At 28.2% G+C, this 13582-nt stretch overlaps 2 protein-coding genes across 2 annotated transcripts; one reads left to right on the forward strand and one right to left on the reverse strand.

Moving 5' to 3' along the window:
- The first annotated feature begins 418 nt into the window (after positions 1 to 418).
- Positions 419 to 960, forward strand: LOC105126735 (ethylene-responsive transcription factor ERF098-like). Its single transcript, XM_011027694.1, has one exon. It carries the CDS (start codon positions 461 to 463, stop codon positions 890 to 892), a length of 432 nt encoding a protein of 143 aa, XP_011025996.1. The 5' UTR covers positions 419 to 460; the 3' UTR covers positions 893 to 960.
- Positions 961 to 7753: 6793 nt separating this feature from the next.
- LOC105126736 (hyoscyamine 6-dioxygenase-like) lies at positions 7754 to 9210 on the reverse strand. Its single transcript, XM_011027695.1, has 4 exons — positions 8952 to 9210; positions 8596 to 8852; positions 8167 to 8485; positions 7754 to 8020 (listed from the first exon to the last, which is right to left on the reverse strand). The coding sequence occupies exons 1-4, from the start codon at positions 9159 to 9161 to the stop codon at positions 7772 to 7774; spliced, it is 1035 nt and encodes a 344-aa protein (XP_011025997.1). The 5' UTR covers positions 9162 to 9210; the 3' UTR covers positions 7754 to 7771.
- Positions 9211 to 13582: the final 4372 nt, after the last annotated feature.

The following is a 13582-nucleotide window of genomic DNA, read 5'->3' on the forward strand; positions in this document are numbered from 1 at the left end:
GCAAAGGGACACCACCAAGTCAAGAAATGGTATGGGAATGGACAATTTTCTGCAGCAACTTCTCTAAGGAGACCAAAATCAATTGGTCTCCTGATGGAGGTTGTATGCATGTAAGTGCTAATGACCAGCGCGGACTGAGTGGACCAGATAAACAAGTCCTTTCCGAACCACAGAAACTCAGAATCCACCATCATGAACCTGCGTTTTATTTTCTGCCCATGTCCATTGAATAGTAATAAAATATGCAGCTAGTGGTGCCAAAAGCACTTCCGAGGAATATAAAAAGGACAAGCCCAATCCACATCTGCATAGACCAGGAAGTTTCCTAGAAACTACAAGATCCAACCGTCAAATAAGACTCTCATTGACCATCGAATTCATAATATATTTATAAATAGCCACCGAATTTGAAATCAAGCTAGACGTTCGTTACCTGGCTCCTCTTCACTTAAAACACAGAATGGAAACACATCAAGGAGAGAAAAACACAAAGAAGCAAGAGAAAGGAAGGGGGGAGAATGCGTATAGGGGAATTCGCAGGCGACCTTGGGGTAAGTTTGCTGCCGAGATACGTGACCCGACAAAGAATGGGGGACGTCGTTGGCTAGGAACATATGACACGGCGGAGGAGGCGGCTCGGGCGTATGACCGAGCTGCTTTTGCCTTCCGGGGTCATTTAGCCATTCTCAATTTCCCGAATGAATACCAACATCAGGATCCAAGCTCTGCCATGTCATTTGCTTCTTCATCTTCTTTCTCCACTGCCAATCCTGTGAACGATGGCCATGAAGTTTCCTCTACTGGCGGACAAGAAGTTATAGAGTTCGAGTATTTGGATAACAAATTGTTGGAGGAGCTGCTGGGAACGAATGATCCCAGCAGGCAGCATTAGGCCAATTGATGAATATGGATTGTCACTTTGTCATGTCACCCTTCAATGCAATTCTTTTATTTTGTCCATTGTTTGAATCTAAAATGGAAGAAAACAAATTTCAATTGTTTTTTTCTCTGTCGTTTGTAACAAAATTACGTTCCATATCAAGTTATAATCAACCTTCTCCCCCACCACCCAGAAGAATAAGACGAGCAAAAGAAATGGCCTGAAACCAGGGATTTAGAGGAACATTGTCTAATCAGCCATCTTCTTTCCTTTCCGTTAATTTGATCTTATAAATGCTATTAGTTTCTGTTCATGCAATGTTTTCACATGTAGATGGGGTGCTGTACTACTATTCAGCGGCTTTTCCCTTCTTGCACATTTTTTGTGTTTTTCTTTTTATGTATTAATTGATTATATCGTTTATCATTCTTTTTTTTTTACTCATAATTCATTTATAGGACTAAAAAAATTTAAGGATGCGAGTTGATTCTTAGTCAAATAATAATAATAAAAAATTATAACAATAATTATTTTCATTTTAGATAACATCTCATTTTGTCCACTTCTAAATATATAGGTGTTTTTAATAGTCACTTCACATCTTTATATAATTTGTATTTGACAAATAAAAAATTTAAATAATCAAATCACATATATAAAATTTTATTTAAATTAAAAAAATAGCATGCCTTAAAAAAAACAAATTATAGTTTCATTCAATTTCATCTACTTCCACTAAAATTAAACATATCTCTACCTTTATTTTGCTTAGTTTATCTCTACCTTTATTTTAGTTTCATTCAATTTCATCTACTTTCACTAAAATTAAATATATCTCTAACTTTATTTTGCTTAGTTAAAACCTTTAATTATTTTTTAAAAAGATGGTAATTTTAAGTATAAATCAACAACAAAGTTCATTAATAAAATCCATTATTATTTAATGATGTTTTTTGTTGTATGTATGCAGTGTCATGGTGATCATCTTCTCGGATAAAAATGGTTGAGAATGATGAAGATAAGAAATTTTTGTTCTTTATCAATAATAATAAAAAAAAAAGAATAAGAGTTGCCCTATAATATTTTAATAAATAAAAACTCTAACTGGTTTTAAAATTAAAAAAAGAGAACTAATTGTATAAAAAAAAAGTATTAGCACCTATAATATATCTTAGATGAAGTAAGTTGCATTGTTTATTTTTCTAATATAAACTAATAAAAAGTTGTGTTTTCTAACTGTTGATCTATCTAAAATTTAAGAAAAGTTATTTTTGATAAGAAGGTTTTTATCTTATTAGATAAAAACATAACTGTTCTAATAACAAAAAAAAATTATCTTTTTATTTAATATCAAGAAAACATCTTACATATAAGTTCATAATCTCGTTTATTAAAAACAACAAAATAAAATTGTTTGATATTTTTTAAATTGAGGGCAAAATCCTTGGAAATTTACAAAATTGTTATAAAATCAATGCAATACTTTAAAAAAAAAAAACATGTCAAAGTATTTTAGATTTTTTTAAAAAAAATACTTAAATAACTTTAGGATTTTTGGCCATATACAAGAAAGAAAAAAGAAAATATTTATTTTTTATTTTTTAGGCCTTGTTTGGCAAAAATTCTTTTTGTTTTTCTTTGTAATGAAACTATCAAAAATAGTCTTAAAAGGTGTTTGCCAAACATACCCTTCAACCCAAAACTCTTTAACAAAAATTATACCAAGCCAAATAGGGTATTAAGCCTTTTGACCCGTCTATTTTTTACCTAACTCAACTAGGTTAATTTAAAAAAATTTATCCGATCATAAACCGAACCAAAATTCTAGTTTGACTCGAAAAAAATCCAAAAACAAAATTAAAACTAAAAAATTCTTGAACAAAACAGATCAAAAAAATAAATAACAAAGAACGTGAAGAACACTAACACAAGATTGCTCATAGTCCATGACAACAAACCATTCTTTCCAAGCTTTGATCCAAATTATCCCAACAAGCTTAATAATCTTCTGAATTTTTTATGAGTACAAAATAATAATAAAAAATTTTCTTATGCTCTCTCTCTCTCTCTCTCTCTCTCTCTCTATATATATATATATATATATATATATATATATATGAAGAGCACATAAATAATTATTAAGTTTTGATGAATGAGATGGTCGAGAAAATTTCTCCGTGCAAAAAGGATTTCAATTCTTTTGAATTTTCTTGGTTGGATGTGCACATAACAACTGTGTTTCAAATTGAACCAGAGCTGGTCATAGCAAAGGTACATACATATTAAAAATTATTTAAGTATCAATAATTTAATATTTAATCACTTTAATTATCACTAAAATATCATGATTTTATTAAAATGGGTTTCAATTCTAAACTAAAATCCTACGATTAAAAGCCATTGAAATTGTATTATTGATACAAATAAACACTATATTATTAGTTAATCATGCATGAGAAAGGGTTCTAGGAAAATAAATGAAACAAAACAAGTCAAAATCATGTAACTAAGATAATGTTCTTGGGAAAAACATGAAGAACAAATGAAAAATATGCAACATGAATCCAACAACTTGGCTCGCAAACATGACCAAATATAGGCAAACCGAAGGCATATACATGGTGGAAATCATACAATGATCAATAATCTAATGTTCATTCACTTTGATTATTAATGAATCATCACGATTTGGTCAAAATAGATTTTGGTTCAAAACCAAAACTATGGAATTAAAAACCATTTAAACACATTATTATTGTGAATAATTTTAAATTTTTTAATTTTATATATTTGATCTTCCTCAAAATTCATTGACAGTTTCTTAGGGATCTAATATACTTTTCTTACTTATATATATTTTTTTATTTTCTTCCAATATTTTTTCTTTTTTTTCTCTGATTTTTATTTATTTATTTATATAGGGCCCTAAAATGAGTAACAACATTTTTTTTTCATTTTCTTTTATCTCATGCAAGGATGTCCACGGGTGAAAAAATTAACTATCAACTAATGAATTAGAAAACACTCAACTAATACATTATTAAAAGTTAAGACAGTAGAATATAAATTGTTAAAATAAAAACACTTAAATAAATAAAAATAGAAGTACAAGCACTCAATTAGAAACAAACTTAAAACTTCATGCACGTATGATATACATGTTATCATGATGTGAGTCAATCCAATGTCCATGCCATAATAAAGGCTATGTTTGTTTACTTGTAGCTTTTATAACTGAGTTTTGTATTTATAATTAAGTTTCATAAAATTCTATTTATTTTTGTATTTTAAAAGTATTTTTAAAAAATATAATTTTTTTACTTCAAATTAATATTTTTTTTGTGTTTTCATATTATTTTGATGCGTTGATATTAAAAATAATTTTTTAAAATAAAAAATTATTTTGAAGTATTTCCAAGTAAAAAACACTTTGAAAATCAATCGTAACTATACAATTATCAAACATTTTATACATGTTTTTTACTGCACATAAACCTCAATCATAATTTTTACTAAATATATATCTAAATTCAACTAACCACACCTAAACCATACTTTTTAAAAACTTATTTTTGTTCATATCACAACCACAAAAACTAGCTTAAAAACAAATAAATTTAAAATTGATGTAATCTAATAGAAATACTTGATTAGAAAAATATTTAAAAATCCACATACTTCAATAACAAAAACAAAAACACTCAAATAAAAAAAATGAAAATGTAATATTAAAAATGTTATTAACTCCATTATCTGGGTTGGGTTGGCCATGATGGCCAAATCCTGGATCCAAAACACACAGGAACATGTAGCAATAAATCAATGTCTTTTATAATGGTGTGGAATGATACAAAAGGATCGATCAATACATCTAATTCCAACTACTTTAAGAGTAAGGCTACATCGTTGTTGTTGTTAGCAATGTCACATGATTACGTTTGGCTGCTTGGTCATCATTTTTATGTTGCGAACATATTTATGATATTATTATGATAATCTGAAGACCAGATGATTCCACGAGGTCCCGATCTACTTTATAAATAACATTCCATATTGACTATATTTTTTTGCACGAGGTTGGAGCTGGAGCACTAGGTTCTTTAAACAACAGAACCTGTGATATACCATATGGAAGGCGAGACACACAGAGTAGCTGTGATATACCATATACCGTTGGTGTTTAAGTAATTAATTTTTTAGCCTAAATGTAAATGTAAATGACATATAATTTATTGGACTTTAGCTCAGCAACATTAGGTACATGCAATTAACATCAGTCTTGCAAGTTGCATCAAAAGCTTTTTTAAACATCTTTGGCTAGTGCCACGACAAGCGGCTAAAATTTTGGCTTTAAAGCAAGGCGTTTATGCATTGGTAAGTCCACTGCTAGCTAGTGATGATAGAGTATAGTAATCACGATGATGATGGTGGGATTGTCCAATGGAATAGCGAGGGGAAAGAAATCTCAGGATTATTTTAGTTAGCCCTAAACTTTCTTTGGACTTCAACGCATAATGTTTAGGTAGCTAGCCTTTCATCTTCGTGGTCCCAAAAGAATATCTTATCTTATGATTTTAATCAAGGTAGGGTTGGAGGAGCAGGATTTGAAGGGTGAATATATTTTTCTCTTGAATTGCTATAGGCAAACCCATTGTGTTTAATGGTACAGCTTTTGTAATTTGGGATTTTTTTTATAATAATCAAAGTGTAGTAATAAAAAAAAATAATTATTCAGAAGATGATCCCGAAAAGTGATTTGTGATTGACATGGAATTTGCGGACAGGGATCTAAAGTGATGGTTGCAGTGTTTTAACTTGAACATATTTGATTATTATTTTTTAAAATCTTCCATAATAATTTGATATGATTATATTTAATAGATTTTGTTTTACATTTCATGACTGCAAAACTGTTGGCAATTATTCAGTGACATTGGTTTTGGTTTTTTTTTTCCTTTTAATAAATCATAACCAAATGATTATTAAATAATATAAATGATGGGATGAAGGACAACATGGGTATTGTAAACCCCGGGAAAAAATAAAAATAAAATAATTAAATAAAAAAAAAATTAATGCATATGGTTAAATAAAAACAGAAATTTTTTAATATAAATTTCCGAGTGAAATAATTCGAGACATTATAGTAAACTTGGTATTGTTGAGGGTTGGATTTCATTGAATAGAATAATACACTTAAAAAAAAATGGAGGGGCCTAAATGCAAATAGGAGAAAAATCACGCACCTACTTCACATGTCTCGTGACCTCCCCTAATAGAAAATCCAATCCTGATTGCTTCTCCTCAATCATAAAAAAGGTTTTTATTATGATTCCTTCAAAACGATATTATAGAGAATCCATATTCATCCATTACTTATATGTTATTTTCTATATATGTTCATTTTCTCATAATAACATACATACATACTACATATAACTCGTATATTTTCAAAGTTAATATCTTAATATACAAGTGTTCATATGACTTAATTCTTCTATATTCTTATATATAGTATTCACATGAAAGTCTATTATTATTGTTTAACTTTGAACTATTATTATTTAATTTTCAATTGTTACTGTCTAATTTTGAATTGTTACTGTTTAATTTTTAAATATTACTGTTCAACCATTACTGTCTAATTTTAAACTATTATTGTCTAATTTTCAACTGTTACTATCCAAACACTCACTAGATTTTTAACTATATCTAAAGTTTTAAAACTTCATTTTAAATGAAATTGATATTGTTAGAAAGTTATGACACGAGATTATAAGTTCTCTTAAGGGAAGAGAATCCAGTTTTGCTTTCAAAATAGTTAAAATTACATATTAACTAATTAGTCTTATTGTCCCACATAATCAGTCATTACATCTTTAAATTTAACAAGACCAGTTTTTCTGCTTAACTAACATTCAAATTTACAATTTATAAGAGGAATCTAATTCTAATTTTCTCATCCTCCTCCCCAAAATCTCATCGAAAGTCAGAAGATAAGTTTGTTCAGATTTGTCTCTCCCTTTTCTTCACACAATACTTTCATAAACTACATACCACACACATGAATTAACTTAATCTTAATATTTTTTTTCATTCTTATGCCATGAAATCCAATTCTATCAATAAAAGTTAGAAAAGGTAATCTTTTCTTGACTAGGTAAGATTTCTTATGTTTAATTCAGTTAAAAAGGATTATAACTGTTAGTTTAAAGTTTATACTATGAATTGTCAAATCTAATAGCTAAAGGCTACTTGAGATGGTCATTTTAGACCACCTCCGCGGCTTCTATTGTATCAATTAACTTAAACAGCTCACATGATCATTTTAGGAAACCTATGTAGTTTATGTTTTTGTTGGTTTTGTTATTTTTTCAATATTTTTAGATTGTATGTCATTTTCATACTTTCTATTAGTTCTTTTTATTTATTTAGGGATTATGAATTTTCTTCCTTGTTAAGGCCCGTCCATCTAAGATATATTTAAAGACTTGTAAAAATTTTAAGGAAAGCTAAAGAATTTATTTTTAAAAATCAAATTGAATTAAATTTCCGTACAATTTGAATTCAGTTCATGATTTATTACATTTCTTATATTTAAAATAAAATGCTAAACATGCAACTTAGAAAATATATTATCACTTAAACAAAACTTAATTCTTATTCTCTTAAGTAATTTCAGTGCGAGGGCATGCTCCATCGACCAAATAAAAATTAATCTTAAATTAGACTGCGAATAGTAAAATACTTACTGGGTTTTTTATTCAACGGTGCCCAAATTATTATTTATTTTATTGATACATGAGTGAAATATACTTCAAAAAAACAGGTAAAGAACAAAGATACATGCCCATCTCAGACTACATTTGTCTTTCTTGCACCAACAACTGGTCAAGCTCGAAGCTTCAGATGCTCCAATGCATCATCATCGCTGCCATTCCTGGTCATGTAGTTGCGAAGAAATTCTATGTACTGACAGGCTCTAAAGACTGGAGGATTGCTTGCGTTGATAAGAGCTTTCGCAGGCTCTATCATGATGTCATCACTAGGATTAAAAAAGAAGGCAGCACTTGTCCGAGCAGTCCTTGAATTTGTCACAGCTCGATGCTCAACACTTTTCAGCTTGTTGTTGCTCATAATCTATAACACAACACCAACTAAGATCTTTCAGAAAATATAATCCAGATAATTGCTTAATTGACTTCAAGTAACTCTTTACATCACTTTTTTTAATGATAAAAAACAGTAATTAAAACACTTTTATTATATATACGATCGAGGTGTACCTGCAACTGGTAGCCTATGTTAACCACGAATGCACTAGGAACAGGATCAACAGCAATCCATTCATTATCCTTGAAGATTTGAAGCCCACAAACATCATCTTGGAGTAAAATGGTTATGAGATTTGGATCACAGTGTTTAGATAATCCCAGGGCTAAACTTGGATCTGGGCATGGCGGGTAATGATTAACTGACAGTGACGTGACTTCACTTAGCTTACCCTCAAAATACCCGGACTCTAATCCTAGTCCTTGACAAATCAGCTCCAATATTCTTGGTGCCAACTTCGTCACTTCAGCTGCATAACTCCCAACGACCTGTCTGTGAAAGTTATGAAGGTAAATTAATATGGAAAAATTAGAATTAATTTCCTGCACGCAGTTGTCGGACGAAGATTAACGTTAATTGATATGCGGGATTAATTAATTTACCGGTATCTGGCTGGCTTTACGGGCCAGTCAAGAATGCATTTCTCTAGAGGATGGCAGTCGTGTTTTAAATTGTCACGCCATAAGTGAATATCTTCAGTGGCGTAAATTAAGCTACTCGGGTACAGTTTACAGTGCTTTTTTGATCTTGCGTCCTCGGTGTAGAATATTGCCTTGTCCTCCGCAGGCAGCTCAAAGAATTCCTTAAACATTCTCATAGTGTCTTTCATCAGATCTTCAGGAACTCCATGATTGACCACCTGTGATTTTATGATTGCAAATATATCATTACATTAATATTCAGGAGCTAGATTAACATTTTGAGGCATAATCAAAGATAAATTATTGTTTGTACTAACCTGAAAAAATCCAAACTCTTGGCTTGCCTTCAAAATCTTCTGTGAAATAACAGCTCTATTGTCACCCGCTGTTTCATCGAGATCTATTACGGGCAGGAACTTGCATGCAGAAACAGGGAGCTTCCCCGGTCGTTTTTCTGGTGGGAAAATATACTTCTCCGGCAACGACCTGATCTGAACTTGATTGTTGTTCGAGATGAGCTTCTCCATTAATTACAACGTGAATTTTTTTGCCGTAATACAACAACTATAAGTTTGATGATTTGTGGAGAAATAGCTTGGTGGTGCCTCTACGTTAAAGCATTGTGTGACTTATATAGGATCTTGTAGCTGGCGGCTAGCTTCTGTAGCAATGAAGGAAAAGAAAACACGACCGAATTATTTTATACACACACATGCTAGTTAATAACCTGTGTAACGTAACTACATGGTGGTGATGAGTTTGGAATTAAAAGATTTGTTGTTTTTATAATTTTGAGTTTAAATTATGTGGTTGTTTATATGATAATTGTTAAAAATTTATATAATTGTTAATTTAAAAGTTTATGGAATTAGTTAAGATATATAAAAACTGATTGGAATATCCACCTTAAATAAAAAAAAAATTATATACTATTTAGACAATTATGTACAAATATAATTTATATACTATTTAGACAATTATGTACAAACTAGAAAAAAGTGATTAAAAGTACTTGTGAAAGCATTTCGTAGAAATATACTGAAAAATTCAAGAATACAAGTTAGAAAAAGTGATTAAAAGTACTTGTGAAAGAATTTTGCAGAGAAACACTGAAAAATTGAAGAATACTCGCGGTACTTCCTGTTCAATTCACTAGTGAATGAAGCCAAATGTATTATTTAACAATTATCATTGAAAATGTTATGATTTAAGTGATTTAGAAAAATAAAAAAATATATATGAAAAATAAAAATAAAAATCATATGAATTTCAATATATATCATATTACACGTGATCATTTTATATATTTAAATAAATGAGATATGGAGTGGTGAATATTTTTAAAATACTAGAACATTTTTCTGTTTTCTGTCAAATTCAGTTAACACACATGTTTTCAAACATGTGACTAAGACTACTTTTATAAAAGAAAGAAAAAGAGAGAAAGACAGAGATAACTCTATGGGCGTATGATTAAGTCAACCGTTATTCCAATCCAAGTTTATTAACAGTCATATCTCATCCATTTAAACATGCCTAATCAAATTGCAATTATAGCAATTTAAAAATCAACACATGCAACAAATTAATTATAATTATTATTTTCTTTATGGGCGTCTCTATCAATTTTTTCTTGTTTAGAATAATTTAAAAAAAAAATCATAAAACTTAGGTGTAAAATCAACGATTTTTTGTGTTCAATTGCATTGAAATATATTTTAATTTGCATTTTACACTTGCTGAGGTCTAATATTGCACTATGATGACCTTGTCATAACACAGAAGTATTTATGGTATTCTAATATGTCCATAATTTTTTAAAAAAATATATATTTAAAATCAATTTTTTTATGTTTTTGAATTATTTTGAATAATAGATATAAAAAATAATTTTTTAAAATAAAAAAATATGTTAAAATAAAAAATACTTAAAAAAATATTATTATTATTATTTTAAACATCCATGCATTTCGTCTAGTGTTGAGAAAAAAAAGTAAAAAATAAAACTTAAATATTGAAAATTCATGTCAAGACCACCGGAAGTCATCACCAGTGCCAGTCTAAAACCACTGTTGGACACGCTACATCATCTGCTTCAGAATTCATTAAAAACAAAAAAGGCGTAAAACTCAATGCTATGAAAATAACAATGAATTGTCAGTTTTATTGGGATGTCAGACTTTCAAAGTTAGTGATAGTCCAATCAATTTTTATTATTTTACATAATAATATAAGTTTTATTTAATAATTTAAATTATTAAATTTAAATAATTTTTTAAAATAATATCAAAATTTTAATAATTAATCCGTTATGAATTTGAATCTTATTATTTTTATTTATTTAATAAAAATTAAATATAAAATAATATCATATAAGATTTCATGATATAATTTATATTATTTTATAACATATATTTTCGAATATGTGAATTCATATTTACTTAATTATTAAGATTTTGATGATACATTAAAAACTAAATTACATTTATATTATTTTTTAATATATATAATATATAATTCTTTCGTTCCGTATAAAAAACAGGTTTATAACTCTATATGCATGATCGCTTTTCTTCCCTATCGTAGGTTAGATTTCAGTGTCCTGGGAATGAAAACAGGAAATTAATGTTAAATATTGTGAAGACTTGTATATAATCGAAAGCTTTAATGGGCTTATCATGAACAAGCATGCAAGGAATTATGCATGCATGTTGCAGACACCAGCACAATCCATAAGCTCAAATCATTTTATTAATTTGTGTAGTTCTTTTCTTATTAATTTCATATTTACATATATATATATATATATATATATGTAAATATGAAATTAATAAGAAAAGAACTACACAAATTAATAAAATGATTTGAGCTTATGGATTGTGCTGGTGTGCTGGTGTCTGCAGCATGCATGCATAATTCCTTGCATGCTCGTTCATGATAAGCCCATTACAGCTTTCGATTATATACAGGTCTTCACAATATTTAACAGTAATTTCCTGTTTTCATTCCCAGGACAGTGCTGAAATGTAACAAAACGGCGATGCTTAGACAAAAGCAGAAGGTTTTACATTGAAGTCTACATTAAGTGGCTGCGGTATAACTGGAGGTGTGTCCTATCCAGAAGGCTGCTTTCAAGATAATGCGTTTAAATCCCTTGACGCATACCCTTTGACAGCAATTTTTTTTACCAAATTCTATCACATTTTCAATTCAAACAACAAAAACAGTAGAAACAATATATATTGTTGTGATATCACTATTATATGTAATTATTCTATTTTATTTATTATATTTTATTCAACAGAAAAAATATATATTTTCCAAAAAAGATAGTTTGCATTATTTAAAAAAATAAAACTAGAATTATCTTGAAACAACAGTATTTAACATCAGTTTGCAAGAAAATCATGTCAAATACAAACACCACAAATATTATAGATTGTGTTTCGATGAAGATCCTGCTTCAATAAATAATGACAATTAGGATCCAATAATTAAAAATATTTGATCCACCCCGATGAATTCCAAAAGAGATTATAATTTATAATGAGAAACCAATTAACTAAAATAAATAGCAAAATAAGCTTTCATCCTAGAGGTATAATGCCATTTGTATCCTATTAAGTTAATTAGCATGGTAAGGATAATTTTTTATTTGGGTTTAAGATAATAAATTTAAATTATATATGATTATATGAACAAACAGGTGAGAAAGAACTTTCATAGAATGGGATGATGTCTTTCAAGATTGCATCAATAGCTAAGTGGTTAGGCACCTTTGTAGATAACAAGTCTAAAAAAATGGTTATATATACTTTTATTTATTTATTTATATAATTTAAATATTAATCATTATCCAATTGAATTTATTATTACATGTAATTTTTTGTAGGAAGATTATAAAGTATAGATCTAATTAGAAAATTTATTATTCATTTAATGAAATAGTTTGGTATGTAGTTTCAAGAGGAGTTACAAAAAGTAACGGTAGTAGTACACTCGTGTATTAAAGTTTATAACTAATATGAGTTTTTCATCACATCTTTATTTTTATTTGGTAAAGTCATCATATCTTAATTCATTGTATTTTTATTTGGTAAAGTCATCATATCTTAATTCATTGTATTTTTATTTGGTAAAGTCATCATATCTTAATTCATTGTATTTAGTATTGCAAAAAAAAAAAAAAAATTAGTTTTTAAATGAAACAACAAATAGATTTTATAAAAGAATGTCTTATCAATAATCTTAAATATCATGATAAGATATCAAATATGAATCAAGATACCCCAACATCTATGGCCTCATCGATGCCATCAATTGTTGTCTCACTAATTGTATTTTTTATTGTATTATGATTTAATTTTATTAATATAAGTTTAAATGAATTTTCAAGTGTTTTTCAATTGTATTTTTATTCTACATATTGTTGATAAAGTATTATATATATATATATATATATATATATATATTCTCTACTGCTTTCAAAAATATCCATCAAGATTGATATTCAGGACGAATTTCCAAATGTTTTTTACTTCGGCAAACAAATGTAATAGTTTTTTTATAAAAGAAAAACATGTTGTTTGAGAGGCTGGAGCACTCATTAAAAGAAATTCTAGTGTGTGTAATAATGTATTTAAATTAAAAATGTATTAATTTGATGTTTTTTTAATTATTATTTTTATAATTTTAATATATTTATATCAAAACCATTTAAAACCACAAAAAAAAAATCAAAATAATACCTTTTCAATCCTATTATTTTTTAAAAATCACCTCCAAATATAGCTCATAAAAGTAATAAATTAAAACCATAATTATAATCTAGCTAGGTGTTCGTTGATGCACTTTGTGTTTATGTTTCTACATGTTTTTTAAATGATTTTGTTTTCCTTAAATAAATAGAACATTTTTCAAAACAATTTAATTGGGTGATCAATTTATC

This window comes from Populus euphratica, unplaced genomic scaffold (genome assembly GCF_000495115.2).
Source record: "Populus euphratica unplaced genomic scaffold, PopEup_1.0 scaffold30.1, whole genome shotgun sequence".
Classification (NCBI taxonomy): Eukaryota; Viridiplantae; Streptophyta; class Magnoliopsida; order Malpighiales; family Salicaceae; genus Populus; species Populus euphratica.